This window comes from Larimichthys crocea, chromosome VI (assembly GCF_000972845.2).
Source record: "Larimichthys crocea isolate SSNF chromosome VI, L_crocea_2.0, whole genome shotgun sequence".
Taxonomy (NCBI): Eukaryota; Metazoa; Chordata; class Actinopteri; family Sciaenidae; genus Larimichthys; species Larimichthys crocea.
In genome coordinates, this window is record NC_040016.1 from 23,995,710 (window position 1) to 24,013,079 (window position 17,370).

The following is a 17,370-nucleotide window of genomic DNA, read 5'->3' on the forward strand; positions in this document are numbered from 1 at the left end:
CATTGGTATTGATTTTCTATGTTTTTTTTTGTCTGTATCTTTGTCTCTGCATGATGGTTACAATCTGTGTGTGTGTGTGTGTGTGTGTGTGCGTGTGTGTGTGTGTGTGTGTGTGTTGGTAATTGTTAATGTGACATAAAGGGGTAATACAAGCTGAACATTCCAGAAGCTTTTCTTGTTAGATGTCTGATATTAAATTAGCTGAGAAATTATAATAAAATATTCTTTATCTGTAGATTTCTCCATTACTTGATGAGAGAGAGCAAAAAAATGCTGACTGCCTTTGGGTGAAAGTATTCCCTTTAGTTTGATAAGAAAAGGGAAAAGTTATCTTTCCTTTAGAGATAACATACTTTCTTGTTTTGGAGAGAAATTATGAAACTTTAGCTTTTGTCTAGGTGGATGTACTCTCTTTGATAGTTGAATCAAAAGTAGTGAAGTTGACTTGAACCTGTCACAGTCAGTTGTGGTGGTTTCAAAAGGCCAAAACCTGATGTCAGTATTATATCAGCACATGCGACCATAAACCTTTCCTGTATTCACTTCACTGCTACACCTATATGTGTGGGCCTTTTCCATTTTCTGGACACTATCTTGGCCCAGACAGGCAGTTTGTAAAGACTGAAGGGTCAGGGCCACAGGGTGTCCCTTAAAGTGAGTGATTTCCCTCATCTTCTTCACCTCAGGTAATGTATTGTTGAAGTGAGGACTGGAGTTTAGACAGCAGTGTGAAATGAAGTCAGGCCACTGTGCATCTGTCCCTGTTCCTTCTCCCGTGACGGCACTCAACATTTGAGCAATTTCCGCCTCACAGGAATTCATTTATATGTAAAACACAAGCGCTCAGACTACAGCACTGCCAAATACTATGAGCAGCTTCCAAAGTCCCACAGGTTTTATGCAATTGACCAGTGTACTGAAAACTTTGAACTTGGCAACATGAGAGACAGCTTGTGATTTGAAGGGCGTTAACGAGGCAGCACTGTTCTCCCCTCTGGGCTCGCTAGCTGTCATGCTAGCTTTATGGGCCTCAAAAGGAGATTTTTACAATAAACTGTATACAATATAAGAGCCAGGGCTTTATTTTATTTAAAACATATGAAACCCCCCGGCCAAAAGTCAGATTCACAAATAAACCATTTGAACTTCTGGACTGACTGGAAATTCCAGAAAGTTTCAAATCCAAAATCACAGCCTTATCTGAACATGATCACAGAAATGTACAAGTGTTGAGTTAGCATTTTACACCCAAGGCCAGCATTCAGAGCAAACCCAGTTAAAATCAATTAAATACAAACATGTGGTTTCATATACACTGTACACTTGTCTAACTTGAGAACCAAACAAATCTGCCAAGCTCATAATGTCTCATTTGTATGGTCACCCTTCACTTAAAACTGCCAGCCTTACATCTGATCGGCCCGATCCCAAATGTTTATCTAATATGAGACAGGTTTTAGTCAATGATAGACAGAGAAAATGAATCTGATCAAATCTGTTGCTGCATTACCTATTTATCACCTTACATTTTTCCAGAGACATATTTTAGTGTGCTGCTTAGCGTCACACCTCTTGCAAATCAAAAATAAGCGGTTCCAGACTAATTTGCATTTGAGAATTAGTCTGGCGAGGCCACTCTGCATTTTGTTGGCTGTGCCAATATAAACTCCTAATGTTGTTTTAGTTAGAGTTAGATATTCTCTTCTGATTTGGGAATGTGGGCACGGCTATATTTTTGACAATGTCAGAGCAAAGGTGCTGAGGGAGTCTAGCTAAGAGATGATTACATCAGAACTGTTGTTTCTGATCTGAAACCTCTAACTGGGAGGACTGCATTGGTTATTGGTTTGCCAGGCACTGAGGAAACATTGATTTGACGGTGGTGGTAAATGTTTGATGAAATTTAGGCACAAAATCAACTTTGTATAGAGGAGATAATGGTCGTAGTCCAAAGAAAACAGTTCACACGAAGCAAACAGTATCAAGTCAAAAGCTTTTTTTCACCATCCATCTGTCTTCGTCCTCCGTCCTCCCTAAGAGGATTTTTGGCAGTATTTATGTTACACTTCTTCCACCTTTGTTCCTGGCAGAGAAGAGTCATAATTCATACAGCCACTAGAGATCAAGGTAAACATAAGTTGTATTTAGGCAAACAGATGAAAAATGCTGTTGTTACTCTCACGAGTAGTTTCATTATACAGGCCAATGTCAAATTGTGACCCCCGCTGCAGATTGCAGTCTGTTATTAAACTAAAGTGACTTCTCTAGATATATAAATTATATTCACATTAAATATTATACATTTTAGGAAAATCTGTAAACCCTCAGTTTCATCTTATGACCTCCTGGGGTTAGTCATGGCCTCCAGATGAGAAACTAATGGCCTAATGTAATGGTGCAGACACATGCACACAGATGTGGATGCACCGGACCAGTGAATGATTTGGCTGGTGACGAGTTATTGGTGTCAGAATTTTTAATTCAGCAAAATATAGTACACAAAGAATAGTGAGAAAAAGTCACTGCATTAATAGAATCTTCATTGATGATTGTGCATTATAATAGTGTGCACAGGCTAGTTTGACAATCTTATTGAGTTTCGTGAGCTTGGAGTGTCGTGCTGGATAGACTCATTTGCATAACGTTTGACAAGTCATGTTTATGCAAATTCAAATATGGTGAGTGGTCAGTCAACTCTGCTGTGGCATATCCATAATGCATGGCGAGGCCAGATCTCCTGTTCTCCATAACCATGACAACCATTTTCATCTTACCTCTTCTAAGCTTATTTTGCAGGACAGAGGGTTGAACACATGCTGTCTATGATAAGGCAATTTATATTTAACTTTTAAATTATATTTAAAATGGTCGTCTTTTTTCTAAAAGACAAGAAAGTACATTGTAAAGAGAGTGTGTGTGTGTGTGTGTGTGTGTGTGTGTGTGTGTGTGTGTATTTGGCCAGTTTTCAAAGACAGGACTGATGCAGGCTTTGTTCTCTGAGTTCCAGCTTCAGCACAGTTGTTCTCAGTGATAGATAATAGAATCCTGTAACATCGTGGGATGAATGCAGGTACATTTAGTTTTCAGGTGGGTTGTTAGCTTTAAATCAGCTCGTCCTCCCCTCCCTCAGAAACCACTTAGAACATCTATAATAATGATGCATTAAGGTGTCAGCGGTGCAGGCTGCCTGATTCATCACTGCAGCCTGTTCATGGTGAGAGTCTGTCTCCTGTGCTTACCTTCACACATATTAATGTTTCATTGAGTACATTACACTACATCACATCTGTGTTTGATGATGATCACACACACACACACACACACCACTCTTACAAATCAACATTTGAACAAATATGTTAATATTGAGGCACTTTTTTAGCCACACTTGTAACCTTGATGTATAGTGATGGTTCAAACTTTCTGATGGTCTCATAAACCAATGAGCAGGACTTCATACTCTGAGTCTTGTTTTCCTCAAAATTCAGCTTAGAGAGCACTGTCTGCTGACCCGAAGTGATTAAAGGATCATCAGCATTAGTAATTATTACATTACCACAAAATTACAGAAATGATTCATACTGGAATGCAAAATTTAATTTACAGGTTCATCATTACATCAATAAAAAAAGAATGATCTGATCTCAACAGTCATATGGTGTAAAGTGTCTGAAAATGTTTTCACTAACCACAATGTATTCTAGTGACACAGAAGGCTCTGATTGGTTCTGATGAGCGGCCCAGGTCACTTCCTTTTTGTTTTGTTTTGTTTCTTGGTTCTTTTTTGTGAGTCTGAGGTGGAATGTTGTTCGTGTTTACATTGAGCCAACAAAGAATAGAGCATGTGTATGTTTAATCTAGGCCTTGACACGACCATCAGCCTTCCTCCAGCTCTTGATTGCAAGTTGCAGTTCAGTGTGCAGTGGGCTTCAGAGCGGCTGGATGTCTTTTGGACGGATGTAAAGATGTAAAAAGAAGGAAGTAGACCCTGCTTGCATGGGAGCAATGGGGGGTTCCCTTTCACTCTGCAAAGTGTTTTACTGAGCAGAAAATAAATATGTTGTTTGCTGTTCAGATGGCTTGCCTCTGGGCTCAACAGCAGGTCTACCTCCCACTCAGGCTTTTGAACTCCAGGAATGGAGAGGTGCTGTTACAGGCCCCCCTAAGGCCAAACGCCATCTTCCTCTTCTCCCTCTCTACTCCTTCCAGTGCACCACTTACTATCTCGTTGTCTTTCTTTCTCTCCTCTTTCTTCTTCTCTTTCTTCTCACTCCATTGCTACAAATTATAGCTTTGCCTTCTTCCTGTTATTGACAAGTGTTATTGTTTTTTTTGTTTTTTCAACATCCTGGAAGATCATAAGAATCACCAGAAGGTGAAAGAGACCGAGCCCTCAAATATTTGACAAATGGTGCCAGTGAGAATTATTGATATGCAAGGTATTTCAGTTCAAAGACATCCTAAAGGCAAACGTGCGCAAAGTTGTGACTCCCACCATTACAACATGATGGAATTCATAAGGAGGAGTCAACTGCAGACCTGAGCCACATAAATGTCTGCCTGTGACTGGATTAATGAGCAGTGCAGCAGAGTGATTGAGGACTGTTACATTTTTGATGACACATTTATCCAGAACAACTTATGATACAAGTCCTTCCTCTTTAGCTCCTGCTGTGGCTCTGAGTTATGAAGTTCTTAGGACAACAGATTGCTAAAGAAATGATCACTTCTTTTGGTCTTCATCATGGTGTATTTGGATGTCATTAATAATATGGGACTTGACAGAAAGCTGTACGGCGGCTAAGAGATGTGGGATGATCTGCAAAAGCCAGAATGGAAAGGCTAAAGCCAGTGAAGTGGTGGTAACAGTGGTTCCTTAACCTTTGTTAGGCCAGCAACTCTCATCCATTATCCACAGCCCTTACCCCCAAAACACACACTCCAGGAAACATCACTGAATTGATTCAGTCTTCTCTGCTATGAATTACATTCATTCCTGATGAATCTGCATTAGCAATTCATGGCCAATAGAAACACCCAGTGTCACTGCTGTGCAGTCCACTGAGGTTCACAGTGCAGTGTAAAGCAGTCTGTGGAGGTCAGAGCAGCAGATTGTCAAATAGCCAAGTGTTTGGCTTTAACACTAACTTAATATATTATCAATAACGCCATCTTTCTTAACTGTGATGTCAATTCCTGTTTGGCATGGTGGGATGATTTATAGCAGGTGTCCATGAGGTCATTTCAGCCAAAGCCCCTTCAGAGGAGTACACACACACTTAGAGTTTTCACATCTTGATTCATCATTGATAGCATGAAAGGAACTAGCCAGTCCTTCCATTTACCCCATTTTGACCAAGATGGCCCCACAAACCCACAATGTTCTCACATATTTTGCTTGTCAATTGCATGGCCACTGCAGCAACCCACATTAAGTCACACATTATGATTGTGACATTATGATTCTGATTATGATTATGGGGCCTCATGACTAACTGGACCACGTGGGAGTTCATTTCAGTCTGGACTAGTTGTTATTTGATGTGTTTGGACATCACATCACATCACAGGAGGAAGAAAGAGAGCGAGAGAGGGAAAAAGGTGAAAAGAGGTGAAATCTGTAGTGTGTCGTGACTGAAAATTATTTTATTATACAGATTTTTAGATTTGACTCACCACCTCATGTTGTCATTTTTTCCTATTGTGTTTCGTCCTCCTCCATCAGAGTAAAAAAAAAAAAAAAGCCCAAATGTACAAAGCAATCACTTTATTTATATGAGCACAGCTCTACCTTACAGTATATGCCACTGAAAAACTGAAAAAGGCTAGGCACTAAAGGTGAGGTCAGTCATACTCATCAGCGGTATTTGTTCCAGGAATGAGACTCATCAACTATCTTTGAGCCACCAGCCCACAGTGTCTGTATTTCAGTGACCTGGGAGTATGAACGCCACATGTTCCTCCTTTAATCTGCTGCTAAAACAACATCCACACTTCTGGTGATTTTGGAAGCTTCAGGTATTTGATCTCATTCACAACAATTCCCACAGTGGCATTATTGAGGGCCAACACAGATGCTGAGTGATAAGGACCAGCTTGCACTGAGCTTCCAAGTTTATTCCAAAGGTGATGGATTGGATGGATTGGCCTGGCAAGTTTTTTTGAGGAAAGTAATTCTCTCTGGACCTGACTTTGTGCAGGTTAATGAAAGGACCCTTTGTATGTCTGATGATGTACATTTCACTATATCAGAAGTAAGAGGGAAAAAACACCCCACAAGTACAGACAAGTCAACTCACTTCATTTTGACTTTAAGAAGCTTTGTAATGTACTTAATTTAACTACCCATCTGCAGCTTGCCTATAATGGCAGTGATGTGTCCCACTGTGCACAGCTGATACTACAGCTAGCCATTGTCAAGCAGCTATTGACTAATTGACAGCAGTGTGATTAGGTTGTTATTGGTGGTCTGGATCCTCCACCTGCACCTCCTGTTCTCCAGTCTTGGCAGATGCTAGCTGTGTTTACATGCACGAAGCCTCCTTCCCTTTATAAATATGGAGAAAGGAAAGCTGTGCAGTGAGCCAAAAGCTAAACGTGCAGTGACACACACCAGTTTGTGTTGGACGGTGAAAGCTCGGTGCAGCACAGTGATTGCTTCACACGTAATATCTGCAACACACTGTCTCAATTCAGAGAGGTTTAAAAAGAAAACAAGGAGTGAGGGAATGAGAAACTGATATCTCTGCTGTACGCACACTTTTCACGGTACTTGTGTCTTTTTGCTAGCAACATTCAACATGAACAGTTTGTCTTTCTCTTTGACATTGTCTCCGAAAGTGCAGTATACGAGGCTGGCTGTACTGAGTGATTCCAGTTCAACAGTACATATTTCCCTACAGTTCAGCCTGACATATTTGGTATTTTTGCATCTCCACTCAAAAATCTAATTAAGTTCAGTGGGTTTAAGTCACCACATGGATTTATGAAGGTGGAACCATCAGTGAGTAGGACAGAGTTCAAGAGGTTGAAATGGCATAAAGAGATAGACCCATATGTAGGGCTGGATAGGCACTTGGGGTTTGTTTTACAGCTAGCAACTTTACTGTTTTGGTTCACTCTCACAGCTTACATCAGCCTCATTTCCAGCAAACAGGCAGGAAAAAAGCTGAAAAAAAACCTAATAATAATAATAATAATAGAAAATAAAAAGACTTTTTTTTTTTTCTGGATGGTGGAAGAGACAAAAACAGAGCCAAAATTAGATTTACATTTTTTCAGGTAGTCAAAAAACAGACTTCCAAATGAATGCTGTGTGTCTGTTGGATATGTAATTAGGAGACTGTAAGTCATATTGGCATGGCTTTCTTGTTAACACATTAAATGGGAAATCCCCCCAAACCCCAAAGATGATTTATAAGAAAACTTCTAACTTATGTCTTTAAATACAGCATTTTCTTCCTCAAACAGTTTTGGTCTACAAACTTTAAATAAAATCATCGGCCTTACTATGCACTCTACCTGCTAATCGGTGCTCATCAAATTTAGACAATGTTGCCAAGCACATTCATTTCTGGACTTTCTTTTTTTTTTCATTTCTAACAATATTGTTATATATGTCACAGTAAACACACACACACACACAGGCTTCCATATAAAAACAAAGCTAACACTGTCTAAAGCACTGAAGTTCCAGAAGAATATCCGACCTCATCCAACTACTTCAACAGTTTGTCTTGACTGTTCTTAAATATTCAGTTCTTAAAAACATCAGTCCAGCATGGTCCCAGACACATTAGCAACATGCTAAAAGCAGTAAATACGTAAAACAAACATTTAAACAACATGAAACAGTTTCTAAGTCAGATCATGAACACCCCCATTATGGATCCACTATTGTAAGATGACACCATGACAAATAAATGTTATCTATTCAGCTCTTCCTCCTCCCTCCTCTGACACTGCAGACCAATGTGAGGATTTGAGCACATTGGTCAAACAATCGACCAACCACCAGAGTTGACAGCTCTATGGCTGAATGGCACATTCATATCATCAGCAGAGTAAAATGCAGTTGTGTTTAAACAGGTTCTAAATGTTGAGTTGCTGTATCACTGCTCCATTCACAAGCACAATCCCCCACAATGACTTTAATTAATACCCGTTTGGGAGAATATGTTGTTCCAGTTGAGCTGTCCCTGCTATAAATTCACCAAACAGACTCTATATCCGGCTGCTTGACAACTGTTTACTTCGCAAGTAGATCAAAAAGCGATGTGCAGGGCTCTTTATGTGAGGATTAGCAAGCTGGAGAAAATGCTACACAAGTGATATTGGCAGTCTTGATCTTGGCAAAGAAAAAGCCTGGAGAATTGCTTTTGGCATGCAGAAATGTTCCCCGACACTACAAATTATGTAAACACGTGTGCATAAGAGCACATTTTCTATGCACTTACACACACACACACACACTGAGAGTCTAGTTCTCACTAGACACACATTTGCTGTGTGCCTTAATGCGTGCGTCAACATCACCATGACAACCAGTAGTGCCTGACTGTTTGACCAGTTCTCTCACTCTTTGTGTGTGTGTGTGTGTGTGTGTGTGTGTGTTTGTTCTCATTGGTTTTCACTGAGAAACAACACACCATCCAAGTCCATTTCACAGAATTATTGGCTTCAGCCTGACAATATACTTTTTTGTTTATCATTTTTACTGAAAACATCCGTGTATATTAACATTTCTAAGTTGAACAATAATCAAAAATGAAATCACATCCTAAAACCAACACCTGCAATACAAGAATGTTACTGACAGATGACAGACTGTGTGTCTGACATATCCTCTAATAAAAACACATTAATTAGCCACAGTGTTGGACTGGGTCACAGGTTCATGAAAATAGCAGAAGTGGGACAGAGTCATTGTTTTAAGGCCCAAACAAATCCGTTTTTTTTTTTGTTGTTGTTGTTGTTTTTTTGTATTTTACAACTATTAGCTTGTAGCTAATGTTAGCATAAGTCACATCTGGATCATGGACATAAATGCTAGCCTCAATGTACCATTAATTTCCATCTGCGATTTTGAAGCCACATATTTTGCGTGTTACTGTCTGTGCTTCGTGACAACTGTGACAATCAGAGGTGACAATCAAATATCACTCCTGCTCATACAGCGTGATTGAAAATATCATGAAAGTGAAGACAGACATACATCTCTGTGCTTTCAGAAGATATTAAGTCATTCCGAGTCCAAAGGCTAACTTCAAAGTAAAGTTGTGCCAAGCCAAAGCTTTTACCATGAGACTCAACAATCTACTGTCTTTCTTCACCAACTATGACCTCAGTCTCTCCACACATTTGTCCAGTGAATGCAATAAAGCCTCATTTGGGTACCATCTGCTGAAAAATAATGTTCAGCTGTTTTAGAAAATGATTAAATGGGCTCTGATTAAGTGCCACAGACACAGGATGGAAGGTTAATGCATATTGTTGCTTTGTTGTGTTGGTTCGTTCTTATGAACATCAGAAATCATCCTTGCCTTGGAGCAAGCCAATCTTGCCATAGCAGCTGATAGTACAACAAAAAATCCTTTTGATTTCCTGCATATTTCCACTATGAATTGATTCCTAATTGTGCATGTTCTGTGTCGATGGCGAGGAAAAAGGGAAACTTTTTAAATAAATATCTGATGTATATTCATAGATTTTACTGTAGTTTTAATAGAATGCATTACTGACTGAACGTAGGTTATATTTCCATCACCCATTGCTTATGACTGCTTCACCGGTTGCATATAAATCATAAATTGCAGTTTTCTTCATTTAAGCAATTACATAAACACTGAATAAGCAGTGAACTGCATTTTTAGCTGAGTCATTCTTCCACTATATCAAGCCCAGAGCTATTGATTCCAGATGTTGCCAGCTTGTTTAGCTCAAATTACTTTTCACAGAAAAAAGAAAAAGAAATTGTGATGGGGTTTTTTTGTTTTTTTTTGTCTGTCTGACATTTTCAAATCTTTCAAATCTTATTAAAACAGAGCAGTAGCTACTTCTTCACATGGAGGTACTGCTCCCATCAGTAGGAGGGCAGCAGGAGCAGTGTGTCTCGAGGCAGTGTTGTGTAAATCCAAACAGCAGAGGAAAAGGGTCAGGGGTAATGTCTCCGTGACAAGTGAAAATATATGAGAGAGATTTTAACTCGATGTAAAACAGTAAAGATTATTGGGTTAGTTCACACTTGAGGCCATCTTCCCTTTTTAACTTCTGTCTTTATTTTTCTTTTTCAAGTTTTGGCTGATTTAAGTTTTGTTTCAAACTTTGCAGTGAATGTGTGCCTGTGGTAGGAGGGATTGTAGGTCCAGGACTGTATCCAGGACTTTATACTGAGGTCAAGGTTACAAGCAACCCACAACAGCAAACCAGTGAGCTCACTTAAATAGCACGTTCTGGTCTACAGGTTTCTGACTTTCTTTCATGTGTTTTTTAGTTTTTTCTAGTGGTTGTGATGAAGACATGATAGAAATGGTCTAAGTGATGAAATGACCAAGCTTAGGTTACACTCAAAGAGCTCAGCTCTGCTGCGCTGTGTGTAGTGGGTCAAGTCTATGGGAAATATGAAATGATTTTGTTTTGCTTGTATTCAATTATTCTGCACTCCATGTCGCCCTTTTTGTTTTTTGTAATGGGTGTGCACTTCATTGTAGTCCTGTCTGCACTATGTTCTATGTTATATATAGCACCATCGTCCTTGGTTTTACTGTATATATGGTTGAAACGACAATAAAACCCCTTGAACCTTGATTACAGAAAGTTTGGTGACTTCCACTCAGCCTTACATTTATTTATTTACAGGGTGCAAACTTCAAGGTATCTATCATGTGTTTAAAGCTAGATAGTAGCTTCCTGAGTAAGACAGACTTTATAGCCTGTTTATTCCATTTCAAGTAATCTATGCATTATTGTCCCATATAAAGAATCTATTGATACGTATGTAATTATTTTAGTGTCTACACCTGCAGCAGCTCAATAACTGCCATTGTTCATTGGATTTTGTAAAGGTTTTACCCTGTACAGTACAGTATGTGACCCAAACTTACCATACTGTCTCATGTCTCTCACAGATGCAGATCTACATGTACAACTCAGACGACTTCGACAGCCTCAGTGCAGCTCTCAGGGAGAAGAGGATCATCGCAGCCATGGCTGTGTTTTTTCAGGTAGGATTTTTGTGTCCTTTTTTACCCAGCCTGTGTGTGTGTGTGTGTGTGTGTGTGTGTGTGTGTGTGTGGGTGGGTGTGGGTGTGGGTGTGTGCTCTAATAAAAGGTGAGGAAGAGGCCAGTTTCATTTAGTCTTTCCGTGTTGAGTTTGGACCTTCATGGTTTGTGAGTTCAGCCCCAAAATGAAACTTATGTCATTATGTGTGAGAGAGTCTCTACTAGGCTTTGTGGATTGTATACTATTGTATTGTAAAATATATTAATAGAGGGTCTGTAAGAGCCATAAGATGTGAATTTAAGTCAATTTAAATATGATGCAGAATGTATAATTCCATATTATTTCATGTGCATACCAGGGAAACAATGTTAAAACATTTAAAAACAAACTCATGTTAGTTATTATCATCCATGCTCCTTCCCTGATAAAATGGAATATTGGACCTTTATTTTGGTAGTCAAGTTTTTCTACCGTGTGATGGACTGTAATTTGGATTACATCTCATTCGTGTCAGACTAAAGTTACTGTGCTTACAGCTCGGGAAGTGGCTTTTTTGATGTCCAGAAGGAACGCCCGATAGGGTCATTCAATTAATTATACTTAACTCTATTTAAATCATACATGACAAAAGATCATCAAGAAGATTATGGCATAACTCTCACTCAGCAAGTCAGTGTCCTCTAATGTAACATGCATTCAGAGGAATATTGGTGATAATTTATGTATTTATTTATCTAATTTGTGTAAATAAGAGCCTATGGATTCTACAACATGTAGATAGTGCGGAGAGAGATGGGCAGCAGTCGGAGGCGGGGACCTTGGTCCAACCCCCAGAAGCTGGCCCTGGGGATGTGGAACGTCACCTCTCTGGCGGGGAAGGAGCCTGAGTTGGTGCGCGAAGTTGAGAGGTACCGGCTAGATATAGTCGGGCTCGCCTCGACGCACAGTGTGGGCTCCGGAACCAGTTTCCTTGAGAGGGGTTGGACGCTCTACCACTTTGAATTTGCCCCCTGGTGAGAGGCGCAGAGTGGGGGTGGGAATGCTTGTTTCCCCTCTGGGGACTCCCTCGTCCTCCTGGGGGACCTCAATGCTCACGTGGACAGCGACAGTGAGACCTGGAGGGGCGTGATTGGGAGGAACGGCCCCCCTGATCTGAACCCGAGTGGTGTTCTGTTATTGGACTTCTGTGCTCGTCATGGACTGTCCATAACGAACACCATGTTCAAGCATAAGGGTGTCTATATGTGCACTTGGCACCAGGATGCCCTGAGTGTTGTCGGACTTGCGGCCACATGTTTTGGACACTCGGGTGAAGAGAGGGGCGGAGCTGTCAACTGATCACCACCTGGTGGTGAGTTGGCTCCGATGGTGGGGGAGGATGGCGGTCAGATCTGGCAGGCCCAAACGTTCTGTGCAGGTTTGCTGGGAATGTCTGGCTGAATCTCCTGTCAGAAAGAGTTTCAACTCCCACCTCCGGGAGAGCTTCACTCATGTCCCGGGGGAGGCGGGGGACATTGAGTCAGAGTGGACCTTGTTCCGTTCCTCTATTGTCGAGGCGGCTGACCGGAGGTGGTCGGTGCCTGACGCGGTGGTGGCCCCCGAACCTGCTGGTGGAGTCCTACAGAACCTTTTTGGCCTGTGGGGTATTGACGTGCCAAGCGGAATGCAGCCTCAGCGGTTGCGGAGGCAAAAACTCGGGCGTAGGAGGAGTACGGTGAGGCCATGGAGAGCGACTTTCGAACAGCTTCGAGCAGGTTCTGGACCACCATCCGGCGGCTCAGGCGGGGGAAGCAGTGCACTGTCAACACTGTGTTCAGTGGGGACGGGGTGCTGCTGACTTCGACTGGGGACGTCTTGGGTCGGTGGAGGGAATACATCGAAGACCTCCTCAATCCCACCAGCACGTCTTCCTTTGAGGAGGCAGAGTCTGGGGACCCCATGGTGGTCTCGCCCATCTCTGGAGCTGAGGTCGCTGAGGTAGTCAAAAAACTCCTCGGTGGCAGGGTCCCAGGGGTGGATGAGGTCTGCCTAGAGTTCCTCAAGGCTCTGGATGTTGTGGGGCTGTCGTGGTTGACACGTCTCTGCAACATCGCATGGACATCGGGGGCAGTGCTTCTGGACTGGCAGACCGGGGTGGTGGTTCCCCTCTTAAAAAAGGGGGACCGGAGGGTGTGCTCCAACTATAGGGGGATCACACTCAGCCTCCCTGGGAAGGTCTTTTTGGGGGTCCTGGAGAGGAGGGCAAGATTGTCGAACCTCGGATCCAGGAGGAGCAGTGTGGTTTTCGTCCTGGTTGTGGAACTGTGGACCAGCTCTATAGCCTTAGCGCGGCCCTGGAGGGTGCATGGGAGTTCGCCCAACCAGTCTACATGTGCTTTGTGGACCTAGAGAAGGCGTTCAACTGTGTCCCTCGGGGGGTCCTGTGGGGGGTGCTCCAGGAGTATAGGGTTCCGGACCCATTAATTGTACTCTCAGTGCCAGAGCTTGGTCCGCATTGCCGGCAGTAAGTCCGACCTGTTTCCCGTGGGAGTTGGACTCTGCCAGGGCTGCCCTTTGTCACCGGTTCTGTTCATAACCTTTATGGACAGAATTTATAGGCACAGCCAGGGCATTGAGGGGCTGCGATTTGGTGGGTCACTGCTTTTTGCGGACGATCTAGTCCTGTTGGCTTCATCAGAGTGTGACCTTCAGCTCTCTCTGGAGCAGTTTGCAGCCGAGTGCAAAGCAGTTGGGATGAGAATCAGCACCTCCAAATCCGAGGCCATGGTTCTCAGCCGGAAAAAGGTGGAATGCAGTCTCCGGGTCGGGGATGAGATCCTGCCTTAAATGGAGGAGTTTAAGTATCTCGGGGTCTTGTTCACGAGTGAGGGAAGGATGGAACGGAAGATCGACCGGCGGATCGGTGCGGCTTCTGCAGTGATGCGGACTCTGCACCGGTCCATCGTGGTGAAGAAGGAGCTGAGCCGGAAGGCGAAGCTCTCGATTTACCAGTCGATCTACGTTCCTACCCTCACCTATGGTCACAAGCTTTGGGTAGTGACCGAAAGAGTAAGATTGCGAATACAAGCGGCCGAAATGAGCTTCCTTCGCAGGGTGGCTGGGCTCTCCCTTAGAGATAGGGTGAGAAGCTCGGCCATCCGCGAGGAGCTCAGAGTAGAACCGCTGCTCCTCCGCATCGAGAGGAACCAGTTAAGGTGGCTCGGGCATCTTGTGAGGATGCCTCCTGGACGTCTCCCTGGTGAGATGTTCCGGGCACGTCCCTCTGGGAGGCGGCCCCGGGGAAGACCCAGGACACGCTGGAGGGACTATGTCTCTCGGCTGGCCTGGGAACGCCTTGGGGTCCCCCTGGGAGAGCTAGAAGTGGCCGGGGAGAGGGAAGTCTGGGCCGCCCTGCTGAAGCTGCTGCCCCCGCAACCCGAATCCGGATAAGCGGGTGAAGATGGACGGACGGACGGATGGATGGACAGATTCTACAACATCTTGGTCTGATCATATTATGTTTGGAACAGTAAACTGTGTTGCTGGCTGTTCCTGTATGGAAGTGTTGTGATGGAGTGTTGAGTATGAGCTGTAAAAACCTGTAGATCAAAATTCAGCCACCAATAAAAGGCCTCTCTGGCCTGTTGAGCGAGCTGTGGGTGGACTGGGATCATTGTCAGCTCTATCGCTCTCAATTGGCAGAAATAAAAAGTTCATTTGAGGCCATCGATTACCTAAGTGGACTTTTACTTGGACCATTAAGTCTGAGTTAATATTTCCTCCTCTCACTTCAGTCTCTCTCCCACTGTGACAGTCTCTCTTTCATTGTCCTGCTGTCAGCCTCTGGAAATGTCTTGTACAGAAAAACATGAACATTTACATATATGTCAGCAGAATTATAAAGATGCTTCTTTCTGCTTTTAACCCAGTCTGATACATATCATTCTGCTTAAATCCATTTATTATATTTAACAATAAAGTCATTCTCAACCCATCAGCTATCATCTTACACCGATTTAGCTTCTGGACGTCACAAACAAAGTTTCACTGTCAGCGTCTTCATGGATTTAATGAAATAATTAACTTGACCCAATCCTTGCATTGTCAAATGAGAAATAAATAAATTAAACCCAACTCATGCTTTTTGAAAATGTAAACAAAGATTTAGCCAGATATCCAAACGTAGCTCTGCTAGCTACTACCATGAACAAGCTAATGGTCAGTAAATGTGTGTGTACACTCTAAGCTGACAGTGAGTCATTAAGAATGTGTGCACATTTACAGGAAAATAGAAAATTAATAAATCTGGATCTCAAGACAGAGAAGACAAGAAATCTTTTTCTCGAAGATGGCTGTCATGCATTTGGCTGTGGTCTGTTTATGTTGAAAGAGTTTCCTCAGGTCTCTTGTGTTACTTTCATTCCTGTCTTTGTTTTTTCCCACCTGTTTTCTCTGTCCTCTGTTTAATTAGTTAATTAGTTCTCTTGTATTTAGTCCATGTGTTTTGCCTCTTTCACTTGTCAGGTTGTCTGCATCTGGTGCTCAGTTGTTGTTCAGTTGTTCTGTCTCGCTGTGTTCTGGCTCCTGCTCATAGTGTGCCTCGGTGCTTTATTTTTCATTGTTGGACTATATATTAAGTTTTTTTGCTTTTTTTTTACCTGGTGTGCTCTTTGGCCCATGATATTTTGCGTTCAGTAAATCATCAGAGTTACCTTTTGTTCATTCTACCTACTCGTCTGCATTTGGGGTCCCTTTTCTAACAGAACTGTAACAGCGTCGTTAGGCGAAAGGTCCATGGGGTAAAGGAATAATTCAAGCAGTTGGCAGGAATGGATAGATTTGCAGTTATGGCAAAACAGAGGAGATGACTAGGCAGACGGAGAAATTGCTTCCCCTGAAGCAGCCAAATGAAATGGCAGAAAAAGCTCACTTTATTTTGAAAAGCAGCCAAAAGTGCTACCTTTACTGACAGGTAACTCCAGTTGTCCTTCAGTCCAGAAGTCATTCTATCTGTTCTTTTAGTTTCCCTCGCCTCCACCACCTTTCTGATTTATGATATTGCAGTACCTACACATTTCATCTGAACCTGATGTTATTGTGCAGTTGCAGCTTGCTACTTCCAAGATTGATTTGAACCGTGCCCTCAATAACTTGACTCTCACAGATAGATCTCGACAAGTTGTGTTTGTGTGTTTGTTTCCATGCAAAGAGCACCGTGTGTGTGTGTGTGGGTGCCAGCCTCAAAAGTGCATTTTTCTTTAGTCATCCAGGTGGCATTCACCCTCCTGGCCTACTAACATTCTACCGTTTGTCTCTGGTAACCTGAGAAGAAAGGCTCAAACTGTGTGTGTGTGGGTGTGTGTGTTTACAGGAAGCACATGCTTTGAAAGAAGAAATACAGATTGTAGAGGTAGTAGCCAGATTCAGCACACACACCTCTGAAGATCTGTGAAGAATGTCTTCACTATATGTGACAATTAAAGTGAACTGAACTGAATTAGGTGTGTGTGTGTGTGTGTGAGAGAGAGAGAGAGAGAGAGAGAGAGAGAGAGAGTCAAAATGTCGATTTTTCATCTTGTATGTAAGTGTGTCACTGAGTGTTGCTGAAGTGTGTTTTTATATTTTTTTGCCTTGTGAGCAAATAATCAACTTTAGTTTTTGTGAGCGTGGCTCTGGCTTTTTCCGCTTGAGAGAAGCTCTCGCTCTCCTCCTGGACTGAGGGGCTTCACTGTGTCGTCTGCCAGGCCGTACTGTACTACAGAGACTTCAGTTTGTAGAAGCGAAGTTTGTAGAAGTTTGAGCCTAACAGTTTAACAGCTTAACCAGTTCCTGGGTGCAGGTCCCGGGGGTGACTTAGCAGACTAGTCGCCTCCAGCTTCTAAAAAAAACATGAGGCTGTCCCCTCAAACAAATTGTTTCAAAACCAATTATGTGAATTAAAAAATATACATGTAATATATATGTAATAAAAAAACTCTACACTTGAAATGGAGGGAAGCTCTTTAGTTTCCACAGTGATAATTCCGCCGGGTATGCTGTGATGCGTTCTGGCTGCTAGAGCTGTTCTGGACAAACAAAAGAAATGTGATTCTACCAGAAGCACTGCGACACATTTCAGAAGTGTCCCAGAGGGCTCTCCACTCTGCTTCTCAGAGAATATGTGGGCACCTTCG

General features: G+C 42.5%; 1 protein-coding gene across 3 annotated transcripts in view; it reads left to right on the forward strand.

Moving 5' to 3' along the window:
- Nucleotides 1–17,370, forward strand: part of LOC104933232 (receptor-type tyrosine-protein phosphatase gamma) — a 369,578-nt gene that overhangs the window by 264,275 nt on the left and 87,933 nt on the right. For all 3 annotated transcript variants that reach the window (XM_027279289.1, XM_027279290.1, XM_027279288.1), the window contains exon 5: nt 11,124–11,219. In XM_027279289.1, coding sequence (XP_027135090.1) covers nt 11,124–11,219 — 96 coding nt within the window. The remainder of the gene's footprint in view (nt 1–11,123; nt 11,220–17,370) is intronic.